The 26301-nt window shown below is 40.7% G+C and overlaps 1 protein-coding gene across 1 annotated transcript in view; it reads left to right on the forward strand.

Annotated features, from left to right (window-relative positions):
* Positions 1-26301, forward strand: part of LOC106580129 (fibrinogen C domain-containing protein 1) — a 224560-nt gene that overhangs the window by 108298 nt on the left and 89961 nt on the right. Inside the window, exons 3-4 of the mRNA XM_014160835.2 lie at positions 4225-4384; positions 4816-4952. Coding sequence (XP_014016310.2) covers positions 4225-4384; positions 4816-4952 — 297 coding nt within the window. The remainder of the gene's footprint in view (positions 1-4224; positions 4385-4815; positions 4953-26301) is intronic.

Below are 26301 nucleotides of genomic sequence, written 5' to 3' on the forward strand. Positions count from 1 at the left end.
GTACCAAGCCAGAAATAATCAGACACCCATTTTTCAAGCTAGCATATAATGTCACAAAAACCCAGAAGACAGCTAAATGCAGCACTAACCTTTGATGATCTTCATCAGATGACACACCTAGGACATTATGTTATACAATACATGCATGCTTTGTTAAATCAAGTTCATATTTATATCAAAAAACAGCTTTTTACATTAGCATGTGATGTTCAGAACTAGCATACCCCCCGCAAACTTCCGGCGAATTTACTAAATTACTCTAGATAAACGTTAACAAAAAGCATAACAATTATTTTAAGAATTATAGATACATTACTCCTCTATGCACTCGATATGTCCGATTTTAAAATAGCTTTTCGGTGAAAGCACATTTTGCAATATTCTAAGTACATAGCCCGGCATCACAGGGCTAGCTATTTAGACACCCAGCAGGTTTAGCACTCACCAATATCAGATTTACTATAAGAAAAATGGTCTTACCTTTCCTGTTCTTCGTCAGAATGCACTCCCAGGACTTCTACTTCAATAACAAATGTAGGTTTGGTCCAAAATAATCCATAGTTATGTTCCAACAGCGACGTTTTGTTCGTGCGTCCCAGACACTATCCCAATGGTAAATAAAGGTCGTGCGCACGGCGCATTTCGTGACAAAAGATCTCTAAATATTTCATTACCGTACTTCAAAGCATGTCAACCGCTGTTTAAAATCAATTTTTATGCAATTTTTCTCGTAAAAAAGCGATAATATTCCGACCGGGAATCTGCAATTAGATAAACAGCCGAAGGAAAATATATCACTGGGTCGAATCGGGCACGCGCCTAATTCCATTGTCCTCTGATGGGCCACTTGGAAAAGGTGATAATGTGTTTCAGCCTGAGGCTGCCTCATCATCGTTCAGGTTTTTCCCGGGCTCTGAGAGCCTATTAGAGCCGTGGGAAATGTCACGATACAGCTAAGATCCTGACTCTTCAATAAACAGAAGCAAGAACAACAACACCTTGTCAGACAGGCCACTTCCTGAATGAAACCTTCTCAGATTTTTGCCTGCCAAATGAATTCTGTTATACTCACAGACACCATTCAAACAGTTTTAGAAACTTTAGGGTGTTTTCTATCCATATGTAATAAGTATATGCATATTCTAGTTACTGGGTAGGAGTGGTAACCAGATTAAATCGGGTACGTTTTTTATCCGCTACAAGACCATGGTGCTTGCCTACGGAGCTGTGAGGGGAACGGCACCTCCGTACCTTCAGGCTCTGATCAGGCCCTACACCCAAACAAGGGCACTCCGTTCATCCACCTCTGGCCTGCTCGCCTCCCTACCTCTGAGGAAGCACAGTTCCCGCTCAGCCCAGTCAAAACTGTTCGCTGCTCTGGCACCCCAATGGTGGAACAAGCTCCCTCACGACGCCAGGACAGCGGAGTCAATCACCACCTTCCGGAGACACCTGAAACCCCACCTCTTCAAGGAATACCTGGGATAGGATAAAGTAATCCTTCTAACCCCCCCCTTAAAAGATTTAGATGCACTATTGTAAAGTGGTTGTTCCACTGGATATTATAGGTGAATGCACCAATTTGTAAGTCGCTCTGGATAAGAGCGTCTGCTAAATGACTAAAATGTAAAATGTAAAAAAAATGTAAGTAGAAGTCCTGGGAGTGCATTCTGACGAAGAACAGCAAAGGTAATCACATTTTTCTTATAGTAAATCTGAGTTTGGTGAGTACCAAACTTGGTGGGTGTCAAAATAGCTAGCCCGTGATGGCGAGCTATCTACTCAGAATATTGCAAAATGTGCTTTCACCGAAAAGCTATTTTAAAATCTGACACCGCGATTGCATAAAGGAGTTCTGTATCTATAATTCTTAACCTCTTACATCTAAAAAAAAATAAAAAAATAAGGACTTAATTCTTCCTGCTACCGCTGACACAACTACCTCTTCCCCTACTGTATTTGTTTATTTTGCTCCTTTGCACCCCATTATTTCTACTTTGCACTTTCTTCCACTGCAAATCTACCATTCCAGTGTTTTACTTGCTATATTGTATTTACTTTGCCACCATGGCCTTTTTTGCCTCTACCTCCCTTATCTCACCTTATTTGCTCACATTGTATATAGACTTATATTTCTACTGTATTATTGACTGTATGTTTGTTTTACTCCACGTGTAACTCTGTGTTGTTTGTATGTGTCGAACTGCTTTGCTTTATCTTGGCCAGGTCGCAATTGTAAATGAGAACTTGTTCTCAACTTGCCTACCTGGTTAAATAAAGGTGAAATAAATATGGCTGGGACAATGCTGGGGGAAAAGTCAAAAAAAACTTTACAGATAATGCATTTATCAAACAACACCGTTTCACAACGCATCAGTGACATGGCAGGAGATGGTTTGAAACAATTACTGTTTCGCATACAAGCCAGTGAATTCTATGCGTGACAGCTGGATGAGTCAACAGACGTTGCAGGCCTGGCACAGCTCCTGGTATATATCCGTTACGTTTATGAGGGGTCAATTAAGGAAGACATCTTCTTCTGCAAACCACTGGAACAGGACAACAGGAGAGGATTTAAAAATAAATACTGGACAGCTTTGTGACATCAAATGGACTTTGGTGGTCAAGATGTGTTGGGTACACTGCAGCATCCCCCGAGAGGCTCTTGCTGTCAAGGGAATGCCTGATAGCTTGAAAGACGTTTTGGACACTACAGTGAAAATGGTTAATTTTGTTAAAGCAAAGGCAGCGACAATGTACAGTAACGCTTTTACAACATATAGAAGTGTGCTGGTTATCAAGGGGCAAAGTATTGACACATTTATTTGAATTGAGAGACGAGCTTAAAGTTCTCTTTACTAAGCATAGTTTTCACTTGTCTGACCACTTGCATGATGACGAGTTCCTCACACGACTGGCCTATCTGGGTGATGTTTTTTCTCGCCTGAATGATCTGAATCTAGGATTACAGGGACTCTCCGCAACTATATTCAGTGTGCAGGACAAAATTGAGGCTTATGGTTTTTGCGTGCAAATGAACTCAAGCTCAACTCAAATGAACTCAATGTCAAATGTGATATAGCAAATCACCTGAGTGAGTTGGGTGCGCAATTACACAGGTCTTTCCTGAAACGGATGACACAAACAACTGGATTTGTTATCCCTTTCATGCCCTGCCTCCAGTCCATTTACCGATATCTGAACAAGAGAGCATCATCAAAATTGCAACAAGCGGTCCTTTAAAAATGTAATTTAATTAGCTACTGCCAGATTTCTGGATTGGGCTGCGCTCAGAACATCCTGCCTTGGCAAATCGTACCGTTAAGACACCACGTACCTATGTGAGAGGTGATTCTCGGCCCTCATTAGCATGAAAACTAAATACAGGTACAGACTGTGTGTGGAAAATGATTTAAGACTGAGATTCTCTCCAATACAAGCCAACATTGCAGAGTTATGTGCATCCGTTCAAGCACACCATTCTCATTAACCTGTGGTGAGTTATTCACAATTTTCAATGAACAAATGAGGTTTTATATGTAAGATGGCTAAATAAAGAGCAAAATTATTGATTATTATTATTATTTGTGACCTGGTCCTATAACAGTTCTTTGTCACTTGAGCCGGGTTCTGACAAAAACTCACACTCATTCTTATGTTTAATAAATGTATAGTAGAGTGTGTGTTTGTGGCAGGCTTACAATTATGGCAAAAAAAAACAATATTTGAGAGTGTGCTGACCCTGGTGCTAGAGGGGTTACGCAGCTGGAGGTTGAATGTTTGAAGGGGTACGGGATTATAAGAAGTTTAGGAACGACTGGTGTAGGGTTTACTGTTAATGCCATGTCTACCGAGGGAAACGTAATCACATGGCCTCGTGTGTTTAGAGTCAGAGAGCCTGCAGTGGTATCGCATGATCCCTGATGTCTAATATTTGAGAGAATGGGAGGTGTCTGCATGCCCTCTTCAACTGGAGATTATTTTAGTCAAAGGAAATCCTTTAGAAAAACGAATTTCATGTGTCAGGTACATACTGTACATTTACTCCTATCTATGCATTACATCCAAATACATTGTTCAAAACAGTTACTGTTAGGACATTTCATCCTAGCTCTGTCAGTAATTTCTCCAGCCCCATCCGGCAGCTTCATAGCAGGTTGCTGTTTAGTTGTTTTTCCAACTACAGAGTGGCCTTCAATGGGCTGTTTGTGTGTTTGTTTCCAGCTGCTGTCCGAGAGCCAGATCAACATGGTGAAGGTGGTGAACTCCGTGAGTGATACACTCAACTCCATGCAGAAGGAGACGGGGAACCTGAAGAGCAAGCTGAAGGCAGACCTCCAGAGAGCACCTGTCCGTAGTACTCGGCCCAAAGGCTGCTCCAATGGTAGGCCTATGGATAGTGGCTGGTGGAAGGAGAAATAGTAAATTAGTGCATGGACATCTCTTAACTACCCCATGTCAGCTGTCGGACAATTGTTGATCCCTTGAGCTGCAGTGAACCATATCTTAGATGTATTTTATGTCTGACATGGCTATTGTTCACAATTGCACTAGAGGAAAAAAAAGCATAGCTTCATATTGAAATAGGTTTAAACTGTTTGCATACTCTGACATCCCAAGTCATTTTTGTACAAACATGGCGTTTCTGTAAGGTACAGACAGGATTTTGACAGGGTGTAGTGAAGCTGTCTAGGTTGATTCAGAGATAGGACAGATTATTAAGAGAAGAAATTGATGGAGCTCGCTGGTTTAATTGAATAATTTCTATGAGAAATTCTAGGATTTAAAAGTTAATCAGGTTTCTGATCTCACTAGGCTCTAGACCTCGGGACTGCAGTGATATCTTCACCAGTGGCCAGCGGGAGGATGGGATCTACTCTGTCTTTCCCACACACTACCCTGCTGGGTTCCAGGTCTTCTGTGACATGACAACGGATGGAGGAGGATGGACGGTGAGTGTCTCTTCTGTGTGTCAACCTGTGTCACGCCCTGCTGTGTAGGAGAAACAATCATGTTTAGGTATGATACCAGTACTTGACAACCAATGTACTATATACAGTACATCCACAAAACATATGGACAGACAGACAGATGCATGCATCAAACCAATGTTTGTTTCTTTTTAATTTAATCACAGAGCAGTTAAAAGCATGGCCTTTTACTCACTCACTCATTCATCAAACACATAGGAGCTTCAATAGCACACTATCAGAAAAGTTCTAAGTCTAACTTTCAGGGTATGTTTGGAGAAATGAATTTGTGTTACTTTTCACATCACTATTCCTAAAGTGTCCTCCAATACTTCATTGCTAAAAAAGCCAATTATTCTGAGCATGAGGGATCACTTAAAAGTACCTCTTTCTCTTTTTTTCATAAGAATCACAATGTGTTTCAAATACAAAGCCCATTAACTTTTCAAGTGCCTAGAAGGTAATATCCTGCGGCTTTTTAGCTTTCCTTCCTCTCTAGCATTTCATGTTCTTTTAGACTGTTGTGTAGACAGAGCATTGTTAGTCTTGCTTTATTTAGAAAGCATTGAACTGATAGTGGAATAGGTAGAGTGGGAGGGCAGCAAAGCAACTGGCACAATGAAGATTAGAACCTCAGCTGGCCATGTTTTGTCTGGAGGCAGCAGTGTTGATCACTAGACCAACCTCAAGCACAGACCATTATACTTTACCTCATGTCATGCTGTCATATCTAAACAAAAATCCTGCATGAGGATTTATTTATTTATGTTTTAGGGGGTAGATCAGCTTTAATATTGCAGAGAGATTGTGGCTTCCATCAATGTAATTGTCTGCATCATTTCCAATCCCCCATATATTTTTGGGCTAAGTAAATACAATACCGTTCAAAAGTTTAGGGTCACTTAGAAATGTCTTTGTTTAAGAAAGAAACATTTATTTTTTTGGTCGATTAAAGTAACATCAAATTGATCAGAAATACAGTGTTTTCTAATGATCAATTATCCATTTAAAATTATAAACTTGGATAGGCTAACACAATGTGCCATTGGAACACAGGAGTGATGGTTGCTGATAATGGGCCTCTGTACGCCTATGTAGATATTCCATTAAAAAAAAAATCAATTTCTAGCTACAATAGACATTTACAACATTAACGATGTCTACACTGTATTTCCGGTCAATTTGATGTTATTTTAATGGACAAAAAATGTGCTTTTCTTTCAAAAACAAGGAAATTTCTAAGCAACCCCAAACTTTTGAACGGTAGTATATATACACAGTACCAGTCAAAACTTTGGACACACCTATTCATTCAAAGGTTTTTATTAATTTTTACTATTTTCTACATTGTAGAGTAATAGTGAATACATCAAAACTATGAAATAACACATATGGAATCATGTAGTAACCAAAAAAGTGTTAAACGAATCAAAATATATTTTATATTTGAGATTCTTCAAAGTAGCCACCCTTTGCCTTGATGACAGCTCTGCATACTCTTTGCATTCTCTCAACCAGCTTCATAAGATAGTCACCTGGAATGCATTACAGGTGTGCCTTGTTAAAAGTTAATTTGTGGAAATTCTTTCCTTCTTAACCTCTATGGGCTAGGTGGGACGCTAGCGTGCCACCCGTGGTGCACTCCATCAACAGCAGGTGCATTTCAAGAGCGGCAAATTTGAATCCAAATAAATGTCAAAATTCAAATTTTTCAAAAATACAACTATTTTACACCATTTGAAAGATAAACATCTCCTTAATCTAACCACGTTTTACGATTTCAAAAAGGTTTTACGGCGAAAGCATAAATTTAGAGTATGTTAGGACAGTACATTTACAAGAGTTGTGTGTAATGTTTTGTCAAGTCAAAGACAGGGTCACCAAAACCATAAAACCAGCTAAAATGATGCACTAACCTTTTACAATCTCCATCAGATGACACTCCTAGGACATTATGTTAGACAATGCATGCATTTTTAGTTCTATCAAGTTCATATTTATATCCAAAAACAGCGTTTTACTATGGCATTGATGTTGAGGAAATCGTTTCCCTCCAATAACCGGCAGTCAAGTCAGCGTCACAAATTAAATAATTAAAATTAGAAAACATTGGTAAAATATTATATTGTCATTTAAAGAATTATAGATTTACATCTCTTGAACGCAATCAACTTGCCAGATTTAAAAATAACCTTACTGGGAAATCACACTTTGCAATAATCTGAGCACTGCGCCCAGAAAAATACGCGTTGCGATACAGACTAGACGTCATGTTGGGGAGATCTAAAATCGAAAATACTATGTAAATAATCCATTACCTTTGATTCTCTTCATCAGATGTCACTTCCAGGTATCACAGGTCCATAACGAATGTAGTTTTGTTCAAAAAAGCTCATCATTTATGTCCAAAAATCTCCGTCTTGTTAGCACATGATCTAAGCCAGCCGGACTTCTCGTCATGAACGAGGGGAAAAAATATATTTACGTTCGTTCAAACATGTCAAACGTTGTATAGCATAAATCATTAGGGCCTTTTTTAACCAGAACATGAATAATATTCAAGGTGGACGAATGCATACTCTTTTATAACGTATTGGAACGAGGGTACCCAACATGAACTCGCGCGCCAGGTGTCTAATGGGACATCATCGTTCCATGGCTCTTGTTCGGTCAGATCTCCCCTCCAGAAGACTCAAAACACTTTGTAAAGGCTGGTGACATCTAGTGGAAGCAATAGGAAGTGCCAAAATATTCCTCAGCCCCTGTGTTTTTCAATGGGATAGGTTTAAAGTCAATACAACACATCAGGTATCCACTTCCTGTCAGAAAATGTCTCAGGGTTTTGCCTGCCAAATGAGTTCTGTTATACTCACAGACACCATTCAAACAGTTTTAGAAACTTTAGAGTGTTTTCTATCCATATATAATAAGTATATGCATATTCTAGTTACTGGGTAGGATTAGTAACCAGATGAAATCGGGTACATTTTTTTTATCCAGACGTGCAAATGCTGCCCCCTAGCCCTAACAGGTTAATGCATTTGAGCCAATCAGTTGTGTTGTGACAAGGTAGGGGTGGTATACAGAAGATAGCCCTATTTGGTAAAAGACCAAGTCCATATTATGGCAAGAACAGCTCAAATAAGCAAAGAGAAACAACAGTCCATTATTACTTTAAGACATGAAGGTCTGAAAGTTTCTTCAAATAGAGTCAAAAATCCATCAAGCGCTATAATGAAACTGGCTCTCATGGGGACTTTCACAAGAAAGGAAGACCCAGAGTTACCACTGCTGCAGAGGCTGCAGAGGATAAGTTCATTAGATTTACCAGCCTCAGAAATTGCAGGCCAAATAAATGCTTCACAGAGTGCAAGTAACAGACACATCTCAACATCAACTGTTCAGAGGAGACAGCGTGAATCAGGGCCTTCATGGTCAAATTGCTGCAAAGAAACCACTACCAAAGGTCACCAATAATAAGAAGAGACTTGCTTGGGCCAAGAAACACGAGAAATGGACACTAATATTTATCAATAAACTTCTCTAGTCTTATATGTTTTTGGGGGTTATTGTCCAGCTTGATTGTTATTGCCCACATGTAAATAGATCAGTGTAGGGTTACTATTTAGTCAGTTTTAGAGATATTGAATATTGAGATTTCTCATGAGGCATTCTGCACCACCATCTTTAGTCCGTCATATTAGCATTATTTGTCGATGCTCACCAGTGGGACATCATTTGCATTTAAAATGGCCACTCATATACTTTATCAGTAAAGTGGAAGCCCTATCCCATTTGTGGAGTTTGAATAAGTTCCATTTATTTCCTTGGCTGCAGTCACACTCAATGTCTGCAGAAACCCCCAGATGGCTTGTGCTGAGAGAAGCTGTGGTGAAATGGCCTTTTAAACTGAAAAGAGTGTGATATTCATAACTTCCACCATGCGGTTGGCAATAGCTGAGATAGTGACAGTGCAGCATTTCCTCTGTGACTTGTTGAGGTTTTCAGGGCTCTAGAGTCATCTGTCCTTAGCTTGGTGTCAGCTTGGTTTAACAGAGGAGTACTTGGAGACACATTCCCAGACCAAAGTCCAATGATCCAATGATTACCAAAATCTTAAAAGAGACAAATAGTACCCAGTGATTACAGACCAAGCTGCTTCCCACAGATGAGAGTATTAGTTTCTGATAATTCAGAGACATTTTTTACTTGACCACATCTCAGCAGTGGGCGATGGAAGGCAAAGAATGGAGCTTTTAATAGGAATTAATAGTCACAGCGACCTTATTCATCATTGCTGGCCTCCAGCAGTTTTCAGATGAGGATGCAGACTCCTTGTCTCTCTCTGCACAGCTGAAGATCTGGGAGCTCTGCTGTCCTGACATACAGGAGGGCTGCTGCTTCACACTCAGACATGCAGCGTCTCACTCTCTCCCTCACTCTCTCTCCGCTCTCTTTCTCTCTCTCTCTCTCTGTATAATCTTTTCTTCCATTTGGTTTACCATAGTATTTGCCTGATAGCCTTGTGTGAACAGCCAGGTCACCCATGATACAAGTCAGTATTCGACGTCCATCCATGTCTGACAACGTGGAAACCAGCCACTAGGGACAACAGTGAGCACCGTTACCTTCAAGTAGGTTTCTGTTTTGCTAAGGAACTGTGGATGGAAATAGCAGATGGACATAAGCATCAGCATCAGCCTGTGATACTCAAAGTTTGCAGGTTCAAGTCCAGCAATAAAACGTTTTTTGTTTTAAGCCTATCCCAAACCTTAACCATTACCTTAACCATGCGGAGTTAATGCCTAAACCTAACCCTGACTTTTAAAATTCATAGTTAACGCTTAAACTTAACCTTAACCACTTCTAAATTTGATGTTTGGCATACATGGATGAACAGCTAATTCTGATGTGAGACTGTGAGAGCTAATTGCGTGTGAAAGCCAGATAATATCATATTTTCACTCTGGTATAAATGATTCGGGAGACAGGCGCAGGAATGCTTAATAAGGTTTTTTATTAAGCCCAAATTACGGCGTGCCGTGTAAAGGGATGGGGACGAAGACCAAACAACATGTAACAAAACACAGGGTAGAAACCCAAAACAAAAGAGCGAAGAGTACCTCGAATGAATAACACACGCACACAATGATTAACACATGGGACGAGACCCGTAATCATCTGCGCAATCCACAAGGGCACGCAAGCCAAAACACACAGCACAGGTACTCACACGCACCAACGGACATTGTAACAATAATCCACCCCACCATGGTGAACAAAGGGCACATATATACAAATACAATCAGTGGGATTAGGGGCCAGGTGTGCGCAATGAAAGTTCCAGAGGGATCCGTGAATATGACACATAATGGAATGCATGGATGCATGGATGAAGGTCTTTTCATTGTCAATGCAAAAGTGAACGAGACTAGCCAGAGTGAGTTGACAGATGTCACTCAGTTCACTCTGTTTTAAATTGAAATTTGTTCAGTAAAAAAAAAAAAAATACACTTAGACACGTAGATAGTTTTTTTTTCTCGTCCTTTTCTTTTAAAGAGCTCTGTCACAACGGACCAGTCAGTCATGTTGGCTTACCATCAGCTGTGGGGGTGAAGGAGAGGCCAATAAACTGACCGACTGATGGAAGCCCCATAACCAGGCCTTCTTTTAGATGAGATGCTGTGAAATACTGGGCATCTAACCTGATTGGGACAGTGTTTTAATTCTTAAATGTCTAAGACGTTGGGGAAGGGGGTTCTAAACATATGGAATTGTTTTAAAATGATCATACTATGGATCATTTAGCATTGAATAACACATTCATAAATGGCCAAAAAGACATTCAGATGCTACTGACATTTTCATGAGAAGACGATTTTTCCGGATGTTTCATGGTCTGACAAACACCGCTCTCGCTCTGCCACCTTTCACCGCAGATGCAGAAGTGCGACGTCAGCGGATGCAGTGGATTGAGACGCATCCAATGCAACAAAAATAGATATCTCTAGCTTAAACTGACGGATTTTGATGGGGATTTTTTTATTTGGTTACTTACATTGACCCGCCGGTACATTAATTGACTCTAGGGTGTTAATCTGGACTCCTCACGTTTTTCCACTCCCACTGTGATGACTGTAGCAGCTTGTCTTTGAAGGTTGCTCGAACCCTAGTGGCAGTAGAGAGGTTAACAATTCCAGATCTACCCTATTTACATTGGGAACGTAATTAGTGTGTTTTGACAACCTTGACATTCACTCTTCGCCCATTTCACTCTTGGGTCAGCTTCAATGTGACAGGGTTGCCTCTCCCCACTGGCGCCCAGCACTCAATAGACCGGTGGGTTATGACACTCTAGTGCACTGATGTGCCTATGAGGGAGTGTCTCAATCAGGACTCTTCATGCACTGGAGGAGAGAGGTCAAAGGTCAAGACCTCGGAGGCCCAGCATCCTGAAATATCTTACACAGAACAGGCTTTATTATTATCAAATTATAACCATCATCCGTAGTGGTGGTTGTAGTACTGTAGTGGTAGACAATAATGATAGTATGCCATCTGCTTTTATTCAGTTTGATATAGGCCAAGGCCCAGTTGCAGTTGTAAACGGCAGAGTTGTAGTAGTGCTAGTGCTTTTGATACAAAAATGCTTTTGATATGTTAGACTTTTTTTTTCATTTTAAAGAGAATGTAAATGAAACCAGCCTCTCAGGGAGATGGTCTGACTGGGAACCAGTCATCCAGGAATCATTTTCTGTCTGTAATCAACTGGGGGGATTGCACCAGCACACAGGTCCTCACTGTCTCTGGAACGACAGAGCATGGGAATAAAATATAGCAATCCAGATTCAATTTGACCCTATAATGTTTGACACGTTCTTTTCTATTATAGCGTCTTTCCAAGCTGAGCCCCCGCAGTTCTGCAGTCCTCTCCACTTTTTCAATAATTGCTGTATTTTTCTGCCTCTCATAGCTTGGGACACGACGTTGGCGAGAAAGTGGTCTTATTTCTGATGGCAGACTTTAAAAGGTGATGAAAGATGAAGAAGTAACATTAATACCAGAGGGGCAACTCCGTGGCATATGTTCCCCCTTTTTCATTGCTGCGGTTTGAATTTTACATGACTACTAAAGGTCTAGAGAAACTAACGATTCTTGGAGTGGCTCTTTTAGATTCTGAAAAAAAGATGCTACCTTGAGATTAAAGTTGTTTTAAAACAACTGAACCCTGCATACTTAAAGGAAGTGGCTTAACCATTGATCCTGCAGAGAGTCATGATTTACCATGATTACAGATGGGTTGGAATTGTAATGCAGTTCTCAGTGAGGAAAGATATTAATAAAAAGCACATTTAATCCATATATGGTTCAAATGTCCCTGTTCGTAGCAAAACTAGACATTTTTTCATTTTATTTTATTTGCTAGAAGGAAGAGAGTTAAAATGAATGGGTTTATTCATTATTCATCATGGTGCAAGAAGGTTTGCTGAAATATTTATCTTTGGAATCCAGTACAGCGAATTGAAGACATTTTCAGTAGTGCAGGAGTTTTGTTTTATTTTTCAAGGTTAGATGTATTTTTGATGAACATACTACTTTTTCAAGTGTCCTTGAATTCTTCAGTTCCTGAAGTGTCCATGTATATTAAAAAAACTTTGAATTACCGACCGGGGGCCCCCATTGATTTTGTTAGTCACTCTCACTCAGATACATGTATCATATTAAAAACTGCAAATATTTCCCTCCGCCCATGGCAAAATTTGTAGAATTGCATGAAATTAGTTATACAATTCAAAATCTTCTCTACTCTCTGGATTTTTACATTTTATTTCAGTGAATTTGCAACATTTATTCAGCACTATGGATTTTAAATTATGCAATAGCCCTTTTCACGCTGCATTGTTATTAGACCCTGGCTATCAATTAGCCCCAAGCTGAAACTGGCCACTAGGCTAGCTTATCCTGTGTTCACACAAGCATATGTTAACCCTGGGCTAAACTTTAGCCCTGGGATAGGATTCACACTTGTATTCCAAAGCCCTGGGATTAAAGACAAACACACATGCAACAAATATTCTATCTCTGCCACGCAACCAATTTTCGCAAATAAGGCATTTATTAACACATTACTTCCCTTTGCTTCTAGCCTAGCATTTTATTTCCAACAGTGATGGTTTGTATAAAGCTGATTTGTCTGCCTGTCCGACCTCGGAAACAATGTTTCACTATTGACATGCGATATCGCCCCTGCACAGCAAATACTGTGCACAGACGAGATATCAACTTTTTTGATCCAAACAAAATCATGCTACTATGACTACGGCTTATCCTGAATGAATTGTGAATAATGATGAGTGAGAACGTTATAGAGGCATCAATATCATACCTCCCAAAAATACAGACCTTGTCTGTTATTGTAATGGTGAGAGGTTAGCATGTCTTGGAGGTATGATATAATGCGTCTGAAACTTAACTCACTCATCATTATTCACGATTCATTAAGGACTATCCCTAATCATGGTAGCATCCACATTAATGTAGAAGTGTTTAGAAACATATTCTATTCTTATTTGCAATAAATTCTTATTTACTCCAAAATGACACACATTATTTACCATCCATTTCTATTGGGCATAAAATAATCTAAAACACAGCCACAAACAGCAAATGCATGCAACAAGTTTGTAGAGTCACAAGCTTGATGTAATTATTGCGTGTTAGGAATATGGGACCAAATACTAAACTTTTTACTACTTTAATACACATAAGTGAATTTGTCCCAATACTTTTGGTCCCCTAAAATGAGGGGACTATGTACAAAAAGTGCTGTAGTTTCTAAACGGTTCACCGTTGGATGAAAATACCCTCAAATTAATCCTGATAGTTTGCATTTTAACCCCATAGTCATTGTATCCTTTAAAAGTGCTTGAGTACAGAGCCAAAACAACAATAACACTGTCACCGTCTCAGTACTTTTGGAGCTCACTGTAGATCCTATTAATTCTTAATGAGTTTGATCATTCGGCACGCCTGGAATTGGAAATCCAATGTAATTTTCATCCACAATATTTGAGCAGTAAATTTCCACAGTTCCTGTCTGAATTGGTTAAATATGATCTTAGCAGGCAATTGAACTTGTTACTGAGATGAGGATAAATGTAGGGGGTCTATGGGGGATGTGGAGGGGCAGTGGATCTGCACACACAGTATCTATAAGACAAAGTCAATTCGAATGTGATATAGATGAGTGAATTCTCCACCCTGGTGCACAGACTGCTGGTGCAATTCAAAGTGTATTATCTCTAGTAGCATGTTCTGAATTACTCCAGATGAGGCGAGATTGGCTTTGCAGACATTAGAGGGGTGAAGTGACAGTTGTTTGGAGAGTATTGTTGGATCAGTGTATTCGGAAAGTATTCAGATCCCTTGACTTTTTCCAAATTTTGTTAAGTTACAGCTTTATTCTAAAATGTATTACAATCATTGTTTTCCTCAACAATTTACACACAATACCCCATACAGAAAAAGCAAAAACAGGTTTTTATACATTGTTGCTAATTTATAAAAAATAAAAAACAGAAATACCTTATTTACATAAGTATTCAGACCCTTTGCTATCAAATCAAATCAAATGTATTCATGAAGCCCTTTTTACATCAGCAGATGTCACAAAGTGCTAAACAGAAACCCAGCCTAAAACCACAAACATCAAGCAATGCTGATGTAGAAGCACGGTGGCTAGGAAAAACTCCCTAGAAAGGCAGGAACCTAGGAAGAAACCTAGAGAGGAACCTGGCTCCGAGGGGTGGCCAGTCCTCTTCTGGCTGTGCCGGGTGGAGATTATAAGAGTACATGGCCATTAAGGCCAGAATGTTCTTCAAGATGTTCAAACGTTCATAGATGACCACCAGGGTCAAATAATAATCACAGTGGTTGTAGAGGGTGCAACAGGTCAGTACCTCAAGAGAAAATGTCAGTTAGCTTTTCATAGCCGAGCATTCAGAGGTCGAGACAGCAGGCGCGGTAGAGAGAGAGAGTCGAAAACAGCAGGTCCAGGACAGGGTAGCACGTCCGGTGAACAGGTCAGGGTTCCATAGCCGTGGTCAGAACAGTTGAAACTTGAGCAGCAACACGACCAGGTAGACTGGGGACAGCCAGGAGTCATCAGGCCTGGTAGTCCTGAGGCATGATTCTAGGGCTCAGGTCCTCCGGGAGGGGAGGGAGAGAGAAAGAATTAGAGGAGCATAATTAAATTCACACAGGACACCAGATAAGACAGGAGAATTACACCAGATATAACAGACTGACCCTATCCCCCCGGCACATAGACTATTGCAGCATAGATACTGAAGGCTGAGACAGGGGTGGGTCAGGGGACACTGTGGCCCTGTCCGACAATAGCCCCGGACAGGGGCAACTTTGCCACTTTGCTGAAGCACAGCCACCACACCACTTGTATTCTATACTACTCCACTGACTGTTAAACAGCCATCTCCAGCACATCTTTCACTCATGCTGCTAAACATACCCCCGTAAAACTGACTATCCTACCGATCCTTGACTTTGGCGATGTCATTTACAAAATAGCCTCCAACACTCTACTCAGCAAATTGGATGTAGTCTATCACAGTGCCATCATGTTGCCACCAAAGCCCCATATACCACCCACCACTGCGACCTGTATGCTCTCGTTGGCTGGCCCTCGCTTCATATTCGTCACCAAACCCACTGGCTCTAGGTCATCTATAAGTTTTTGCTAGGTAAAGCCTGTGATAGACAATACTTTGTTGAAGCACCGTTGGTAGTGATTACAGCCTCAAGTCTTCTTGGGTATGATGCCACAAGCTTGGCACACCTACATTTGGGGAATTTCTCCCATTCTTCTCTGCAGATCCTCTCATGCTCTGTCAGGTTGGATAGGGAGCATTTCTGCACAGTTATTTTCAGGTCTCTCCAGAGATGGTCGATTGGGTTCAAGCCGGGGCTCTGGCTGAGCCACTCAAGGACGTTCAGAGACTTGTCACAAAGCAACTCCTGCATTGTCTTGGCTGTGTGCTTAGGGTCATTGTCCTGTTGGAAGGTGAACCTTGCCCCAGCCTGAGGTCCTGAGCACTCTGGAGCAGGTTTTTATAAAGGATCTCTCTGTACTTTGCTCCATTCATCTTTCCCTCGATCCTGACTAGTCTCCCAGTCAGTCACTGCCTCTGAAAAACATCTCCACAGCATGATGCTGGCACCACCATGCTTCACCGTAGGGATGGTGCCAGGCTTCCTCCAGACCTGACGCTTGGCATTCAGGCCAAAGCGTTCAATCTTGGTTTCATCAGACCAGAGAATCTTGTTTCTCATGGTCTGAGTCCTTTAGATGCCTTTTGGCAATCTCCAAGCAGGCTGTCATGTGCCTTCTACAGAGAAGTCTCTTCCATCTGGCCACTCTACCATAAAGGTCTGATTGGTGGAGTGCTGCAGAGATGGTTGTCCTTCTGGAAGGTATTGCCATCTCCACAGAGGAGCTTTAGAGCTCTGTCAGAGTGACCATCGGGTTCTTGGTCACCTCCATGACCAAGCCCTTCTCCCCCAATTGCTCAGTTTGGCCGGACGGCCGCCTCTAAGAAGAGTCTTGGGGGTTCCAACTTCTTCCATTTAAGGATGATGGAGCCGACTGTGTTCTTGGGGACCTTCAATTCTGCAGACATTTTTTGGTACCCTTCCCCAGATCTGTGCCTCGACACAATCCTGTCTCAGAGCTTTACGGACAATTCCTTCCACCTCATGGCTTGGTTTTAGCTCTGACATGCACTGTCAACTGTGGGACTTTATATAGACAGATGTGTGCATTTCCAAACCATGTCCAATCAATAGAATTTACCACAGGTGGACTCCAATCAATTTGTAGAAACATATCAAGGATGACTTATGTAAATAAGGTGTTTCTGTTTATTATAATATAATTTCTAAAACCCTGTTTTCACTTTGTCATTATGGGATATCGTGTGTAGATTTATGGAGAAAATGTTTTATTTAATCCATTTTAGAATAAGGCTGTAACATACATTTTTGGGGAAAAAGTCAAAGGGTCTGAATACTTTCCGAATGCACTGTAAGTATATCAGTACCTTTGTTGGGTAGAATGGAAGACAGAAAAGGGTTGTGTTCTTTAGGGCATGCAATGGAAAATGTTTTAAAACATTTTCAAATGAAAATGTGCATTTCTTTTTGAAAATTCCAAGTAGTACCACCCTTTTTTTTAGCCCTCTTCACTGTCATTTATTCAGTGTCACTCATTCCCTATTTCATCTAAAGCTTTTGCCACCTAAGCCGGATACATACTCCAAATGGATGTTGGCACATCATTTGAGTTGAGATTCAAAGCTCTTGAACAACTGTGATTATGTCAACACGAGTCAGACTTGAAAGAGATCCCGCTGTTGATTACACTACCATCAAACAGCCAATCAAAAGCTAAAGCTCTAAGTTTACCTCAATCGGCTTGTGACAGCCACCTCAGCCATGCTCCCTCTGTGTCCAACTAAAAAAACGGAACCCCTTACGGCTTATTGGAGCGTACTAAGTAGTTGATTAGTAATAAAAGAAGGATATCAAGGGCTTTATTGGCAAAGGTAAGTAGAGCAGTGCTTCACAGATCGCCATCATTGCATTTGGCTTGTTAGCATTGCTTTGACAGTATGGCTCCATAATCCAAAACACATTCAGTTAATAGTTTAATGCTTATCAGCAGGGCAAAGATGATTCTTTACTAGATTGAGACCTGTGCCAGAGGAGTCCTATTGTACACTTAAATGGATTTTGTAGGTAGGCCACAGGCAGATCAGAGAATAATCTGCTATTTGCATCTTCAGACAATACTAGATTGTCTTTCTCATGTACAGTATAAAGACACAGCTCTTGAAATGATGTACTGTAGCTTTTAGGCATGGAATATTCTGTCTAGTTATGGGTACATATTCTTCATTCTCTATTGTATGTCTGGTGTTTGGGACACCGTGTAATCTAACATGGGCATTTCTATGTGGTCATAACTGATGTACCTTATGCTTACTTGTATTGATCAATTCTGTATAGAGCATTGTAAAGTATCTTTTGCAGTGTGATCTATTTGAGACAATATACAGTTGGAAGAAATGATGCACTCCAGCTCTGTGGCTTTGAAAGCTGGTGTCGGTCAGCCAGAGAAAAAGCAGGGGTCATGACACACAAGGAGGAGGTGCAGCAATCGTGCATAAATGACTGATGTCAGTGGAAATGCCTTTGGACTTGAATGGTGCTGTACCATTGGAAAGCGGTTTACGGAGACACTGTATCCCATCTGTCTTTTGTGCTCATTAACAGCCCTGTATGGAGCCTTGTGATGGAGCTGGGTAATTTCAGTTGAGCAGAATACTGTAGGGAAGAGCAATTTGTACTGCCAATGTGATCTAAAGACAACAGGAGCTCTGAAAAGATGCTGTTCCCCTCCTTCATCCCTATATGGACCTTTGGATGAGTAATAAGTAACCAGTAGGGTTATTTATTTTCTTCCATCACTCTCGTGTAGGACTGTTCATCTCATGGGTGTTATAACACGAGTGTACGTTATGAGTGACATTGGGTTGTTTTCCTGCATGGCTCTGAGGGAAAAACATTACAAATAGTGTACTTGTGGAGCTGTTTATATTTTTACTATTGTGAGTAGCAATAGTTGTAGTAGTGGTCATCGTCATAGACATCATCGTAGTTGTAGTAGGTGTCACTGTCGTCGTCGTAGCAGTAGCCGTCGTAGTGTAACGGAGTTTAGAACGTTGCCATAAACTCTCTCCACAGCTAGCTCGAAATGACACTGATGTAGCCATGCAATCTGTATCTTTTGGGTGGCTAAAAAAGTTGGCATGTTGTCAAGGAGGGTGGTCACGTGTGTTGCAAAGCAGAGGATCACTGGTTCGGACAGTGGAGGAAGCTAAGTTGTTAGCAGAACACTGACCTCCGTTACAGTTGCAGTAGTTGTAGTAACATTCGTTTTTTTTGTATTAGGCATTGTAGCAGTAGTTGTAGTAGCAGTCGTAGTATTAGCAGTCGTCTAGGTCGGTGCAGCGGCTCACGGAGAACGGCTAAGTTCACCGTCTCAGTTAATTGACAGCTCTGGGGGAGTACAGTACATTATCAAGTCCTCTCCACGCTGCTAATATTCCCTACCAGATTGACAAGGATAGGGCATGTTTGTTGGCACTGGAAAGGCCTCTCATTTTCCAAGCCAGCAGATTGGCATGCTATTCTACTCTGCCAGTCTTGGCTGCTCTGAGAGTCTTTCGGTGAATCGTCCAATGACATGAACAGGTCCTTGTGTCTTTGCACTGCGTGGCTTTGTTTGAGAAGTATGAGCACAGCCCTCCAACACACCATGCACACACCACAGAAATACAAGCCACAGACTATCTAATGTCTCACACTGGTCCATTAGGGTAATATGAAACTAACATTTGATGATCATTCTGAGTGCCGAGATACGAACTGTGCCAACGAGAATTATGACATTTAGAGGCATATTAAAAGAATGTGTCACGTCTTGACCAGTAAAGGGGTTATTTGTTATTGTAGTTTGGTCAGGACGTGGCAGGAGGTGTTTGTTTTATGTGGTTCGGGGTTTGTTGGGATATATAATTATGTAAGAGGGGTGTTTGCTTTATGTGTTCCGGGGTTTTGGGGTATTGTTCTATGTTTTGTATTTCTATGGTTTTTCTATGTTGTATATTTCTTTGTTGGCCTGGTATGGCTCTCAATCAGGAACAGCTGTACATCGTTCTTGCTGATTGGGAGTCATACTTAGGTAGCCCTTTTTTCACCTGTCTTTTGTGGGAAGTTGTTTTTGCACTGCTGTGTTTAGCCTGCAAAACTGTTTAGCTGTCGTTCGTTTTGTTATTTTTGTTAAATGTTCAAGTTTATTATAATAAAACATTAAAATGAGCACTCAACCCGCTGCGCCTTGGTCTACTCCATACGACGACCGTTACAGAATGACAGAACAAAAAATCTGATGTGATTTTCAATTTCTTGGTTGATTATTAAAATGAATGCAGTGTTTTTCCCCCAAAGTTAAATTAAACATATTCCTTAAGTGGTTAATCAGGAACTCCTGTAAAAAAAATCAACAAAGATTTAAAAGTATTTAAATATTCACCATCATTCTCAGATCCCTTTTAATGTCTTCTATCCCTCTCGCCTCCTCCCAAATACAAAAGTGATTAGGAGTAGCCAGCTCTTCCATTGTACTGTATCCAGCTCCTCCATTGTTGCCATGCGCCATCCCAGAAAATCATTTCTAGTTACCTACAGCATGTATACCCAGAACATTAGTAGAGATGTTTTGAGAACATTAATATGGTACGTTTTTCCAGAACTTTTGAGGCTCCCATGGAGATTCCCATGACATGGCTATAATATTTTCCCCATTAACATTCAGTTAATACATTCTCGACACAAATGTGGCATATCCTTCTTCTAATGTTCATTAAATGATGTCATGGGATGTTGTCATTAGCTGCAAACCATGTAGGACCCCCATTGGAACGTTGTTGGAACGTTCACTGTTTGCTGGGATGATGGGACTACTAGGCCATCCCAACATGCTGTTGATGAAGAGCTAAGCTGTGGGAGTCTGGAGTTCAACACATTCTGAGCAGAGTAGACCACCCAAGTACACCAGACAGATTTAGAGAGGGACTTCCGGCGATGGAATCATTAAGCTCTTCCCACACACACAGGATGCATTATTCAAGTGATTATGTGGACTAATGCCATGTTATGGGATGTGTACACAAGTCCATTCCTCTTCCAATGCTGTGCCAGTCAGACAAGTGTGTCATAGCGTTTTCTGTGGAATGTTGTGGTCTAGCGTGGTGCTTCACTGTGAATGACTAAATGACTGCTCTGTATTGGGGGCTGGTAAAAAGATTCATTGGAATAGGTCACGTTTCTTTCGCGACTCACTCTGTATTGCAAGGCACAACAGACAGACACATCACAGGATGGGTGAGAGCAAGCGGTTCTCCCGCCTCTTTGGATTTTATGCCACAATAACATATTTCTTTTTTGTGTGTACCCAGCATATGGGGCTTTCGAGTCAGCGCATTTCACTGCAACGTTATTACAAGTGCCTCCTAGCTATACCCATCAATCATCCCCCAATTTACCATCTCTCCCAACACCCAGGACTGTGTCAGCCAGCCTGTTATGCGAGCCCAGTTGCTTTACACCATCTAAATACCCCTTAAATTAAAGCCAGCATCAGGCCCGCTAATGGGAATAGTCATAGCCCAGCTCATCAAATATTTATTGAAACATGAGAATATGCCTTTTATTTTAATCAACTGGCATATACACAAGGTGCTGTGGTGATTTCGGCAGATTAATCATCGAGAGGTGGCTCATTGAACATTTCCACAAATTAGAGTGAATAATTAAAATCTCTTTGGTTGTGTGGTGGGTTGGAGCGGGGATAGGAGGAGTGAACATATTTATTCTCAGTAAAGCCTCAACACATTAATTTTGAATGTTGCCCAAAGCACCTGCCCAGAATGTTGGCATGTTTTATTGAGAGAATTACAGTGTCTTCACAGATCAGCTCACTTCAAAATACACTGCATGACCAAAACTATATTGACACCTGCTCGTTGAACATCTAATTCAAAATCATGGGCATTAATATGGAGTTGGTCCCCCCTTTGCTGCTATAACAGCCTCCACTCTTCTGGGAAGGCTTTACACTAGATGTTGGAACATTGCTGCAGGGAATTGCTTCCATTCAGCCACAAGAGCATTACTGAGGTCGGGCACTGAGGTTGGGTGATTAGGCCTGGATCGCAGTCGGTGTTCCAATTCATCCCAAAGGTGTTAGATTGGTTTGAGGTCAGGGCTCTGTGCAGGCCAGTAAAGTTCTTCCACAGCGATTTCAACAAACCATTTCTGTATGGACCTCGCTTTGTGCACATTGTCATGCTGAAATAGGAAAGGGCCTTCCCCAAAATGTTGCCACAAAGTTGGAAGCACAGAATGGTCTAGAATGTCATTGTATGGTGTAGTGTTAAGATTTCCCTTCATTGGAACTAAGAAACCTAGCCCAAACCATGAAAAACAGCCTCAGACCATTATTCCTCCTCCACCAAACGTTACAGCTGGCACTATGCATTGTGGCAGGTACCATTTTCCTGTCATCCGCCAAACCCAGATTTGTCAGTCAGACCTCCAGATGGTGAAGTGTGATTCATCGCTCCAGAGTCCAATGGCGGCGAGCTTTACTCCACTCCAGCTGACGCTTGGCATTGCACATGGTGATCTTAGGCTTGTGTGCGGCTGCTTGGACATGGAAACCCATTTCATGAAGCATTTGATGAACAGTTATTGTACTGATGTTGCTTCCAGAGGCAGTTTGTAACTCAATAGTGAGTGTTGCAACCGAGGACAGACGATTTTTACATGCTACGCGCTTCAGCACTCAGTGATCCCGTTCTGTGAGCTTGTGTGGCCTACCACTTCACAGCTGAGCCGTTGTTGCTCCTAGACGTTTCCACTTCACAATAACAGCACTTACAGTTGACCGGGGAAGTTCTAGCAGGTCGGAAATTTCACTAAATTACTTGTTGGAATGGTGGCATCCTATGACGGTGCCACGTTCAAAGTCACTGAGCTCTTCAGTACGGCCATTCTACTGCCAATGTTATCTATGGAGAGTGGATGGCTGTGTCCTCGAATTTATACACCTGTCAGCAACGGGTGTGTCTGAAATAGCCAAATCCACTAATTTGAAGGGGTGTCCACATAATTTTGTAAGCAGATCAAATGACATTGACTCGAAGTGAGAGGAGTAGATGTGCGGTCAGTCATTAGGCTACACATGCTTTGAAAGAGCCTCACCTTTAGTAACATTGATTAATTGAGCTTCTCCAATGGATCACAGATGACTGGGCTAGAGATGAGAATGCTAAGAGGGCATTTGGCCAAACTCTCTGAGGAATAACACCTCAACTGTATCACTATCATAATTGAATTTCACATAGATGGTTCCTCTGTCACAATGTATTTGTTTTTCAGTCCATTTGGGAATAGGGCCTCTCTCCTGGCTGTGGAAACTTGGCTTGGCAGTGTGGAACATGTGTGAGAGAGAGAGAGGGGCACTGGGCCTTGGCTCATTTACATTGATGGTGGCTCTCGCCTCCGCTGGCATTTTCATCGGCCATTGATCCAGTGCCTGGCTGATTAATCTTCTATAAAGGGATCAGAAGTCAATTAGTGTCTGAAGCTCACTTCTAATTCCAGCCATGCATCAGCATCCTAGCAGCCCTCCTGGGGGCCACACAGTTTACATAGACTTTTTGGAGCTATTGAAGCCATTCACATCACCCTGCCTCCCAATTTTATGCTGTTTGAATGTTTACATTTTTGTACTCTCTTGATTTCAAAAGGACATCTGCATACCAAAGACAGCCCAACCTCTCAGGGGAAAGAGCATTGTTTTATGTTAGCTATTGGTTTTCGTAGCATTCAGCATTTTTAAGATAGCGAAATTAATTGAAGGGTGATGTGAAAATAGTGACAGATGGCTTTTTGGTCTTGTTTCTAATGCAAATCGAGCACAGTGTTTTAGGCATTTAGGAGAAGGATATGTTGACATGATATGGACTGTTCAGTCCCGCTTTAAATGACATTCAGCTTATAATGACTTCATAAAGCCTTCATAAGCAATACATAAGTGTTACATAACATCTATAACTGTCATGCTTTATAAAGGGTTTGTAAATGTGTCATAACTGTGTGACATTCACCCATGTCAAATATGATATAATTATGTGCTTTATCTTCTTCAGGATCGGAGGGTCACCTGCGGGAATGTTGAGCTAACATAGGCTAATGCGATTAGCATGAGGTTGTAAGTAACAAGAACATTTCCCAGAACATAGACGATATTGGCAGAAAGCTTAAATTCTTGTTAATCTAACTGCACTGTCCAATTTACAGTAGCTATTACAGTGAAAGAATACCATGCTATTGTTTGAGGAGAGTGCACAGTTTTGAACATGAAAAGTTATTAATAAACAAATTAGGCACATTTGGGCAGTCTTGATACGAAATTTTGAACAGAAGTGCAATGGTTCATTGGATCAGTCTAAAACTTTGCACATACACTGCTGCCATCTAGTGGCCAGAAAATTGCACTTGGGCTGGAATAATACATTATGGCCTTTCTCTTGCATTTCAAAGCTGATTGTACAAAAAAATACAAAATAACGGTTGTTTTTTTCTTTGTATTATCTTTTAACAGATCTAATGTGTTATATTCTCCTACATTCTTCACATTTCCACAAACTTCAAAGTGTTTCCTTTCAAATGGTACCAAGAAAATGCATATCATTGCTTCAGGGCCTGAGCTACAGGCAGATGGATTTGGGTATGTCATTTTAGGCGAAAATTGAAAAAAAGGGGTCGATCCTTTAGAGATTAAAAAGGGTGACATGTTGTGCTGAACAATGGCACATGCTCTAAAGGGAAGTCATGTTAGTCACATTACACCTAATCTCGTTCCCAGACACATCCGCCCAAATGTGAGAAACTTCTGGTGGACCAACGCATCAAACTTGACCTTCATTAGTTAGGGTTAGGTTTTAAATACCATTTTAAGAAGACAAATTGCAGTGATGGAAAAAGTACCCAATTGCCATAGTTGAGTAAAAGTAAAGATGCCTTAATAGAAAATTACTCAAGTAAAAGTGAAAGTCACCCAGTAAAATACTACTTGAGTAAAAGTATTTGGTTTTAAATATTCTTAAGTATGAAAAGTACATTTAATCATCAATAGTAAAAGTGTAAATCATTTCAAATTCCTTATAATAAGCAAACCAGATATACTATAATAAGCACTTTCACGATACACTTGGTTTTTTAATTTAACACTCAGACATAATTTACAAACAAATCATGTGTTTAGTGAGTCTGCCAGATCCGATTCAATATGGATTACCAGGGATTTTCTCTTTTAAATGCATGAATTGGACAATTTTCCTGTCCTGCTAAACATTCAAAATGTAACGAGTACTTTTGGGTATCAGGGAAAATGTATGGAGTAGAAAGAACATTATTTTCTTTAGGGATGTAGTGGAGTTAAAGTAAAAGTTGTCAAAAATATAAATAGTAAAGTACAGATACCCCAAAAAACAACTTAAGTAGTATTTTAAAGTATTTTTACTTAAGTACTTTACACCAGTGATGCACCGATATAAACATTTTGGCCGATACCGATATTTTCCTTGCCAAAACAAAAAGTATAACGATAACCTATATTTAAAATTAACACACACACATGGATGCAGTGGTCTAAGGCACTGCATCTCAGTGCAAGAGGCGTCACTACAGTCCCTAGTTCGAATCCAGGCTGTATCACATCCGGCGCACAATTGGCCCAGCGTCGTCCGGCTTTGGCCGTGGTAGGCCGTCATTGTAAATAAGAATTTGTTCTTAACTGACTTGCCTAGTTAAATAAAGGTTACACACACACACACACCACACTGACCAAAAAGTTATTTTGTTGGCATTTACGTATGTCCCCATTACCAATAAAGCATACAAAAACCTATTTCTTTCACTTACTTGCTGTGCTGTTTCATTGTTCATTTGTTCAGTCGTTTCATTCTCAACCAGGATTTCTATGGAAAGCCATTTGGGTCTTTACATGTCATATAACCCTATTTGACGTGTCAAATAAGCTTATTGACCAATTAGGACCTGAATATGACTGCACGTCACATAATAACTTAACGGTTATTAAACATTGATTACACTATCACAACGATTCATATGCTATGATGCTGGGAAAGTTGTCTCGTGCACCTACAGTGCTGGTCATAAAAAAAAGCTAGCTAGCTCATGGATACAAACAATGTTCTTCCCCAAAAACATAGCAAAAGGACATAATCTGTTTCAGTAGCTACAGTTAGCTAGCTAACTATATACCTAGGTGTCATCTAAAATAACGCTAATTTATAAGACAGTTCTTATTTGATTAATGGTGGTCGGATCCATCTATGTGAAGGTAGCCACAATAAGGATTAGCCATAATAGTGGACGTTGCAGTTAGCCTTCAAAATAAAAGTATGTAATTGACAGTGATGGGAAATGATTACAATTAATAGAATTATGCCATAATTTAACAGATCATGCTAAACGAGGTTGGAATGTTGTTATATAGAATCAACAAAAGACAAATCTGTTGAAATCACACTGGATTGGATGTATTATACTTTCGAATTTCATTGAGGGCATACTTATTTCACTGTACAGCCTTACCTAT

This window comes from Salmo salar, chromosome ssa20, assembly GCF_905237065.1.
Source record: "Salmo salar chromosome ssa20, Ssal_v3.1, whole genome shotgun sequence".
NCBI classification, from domain to species: domain Eukaryota; kingdom Metazoa; phylum Chordata; class Actinopteri; order Salmoniformes; family Salmonidae; genus Salmo; species Salmo salar.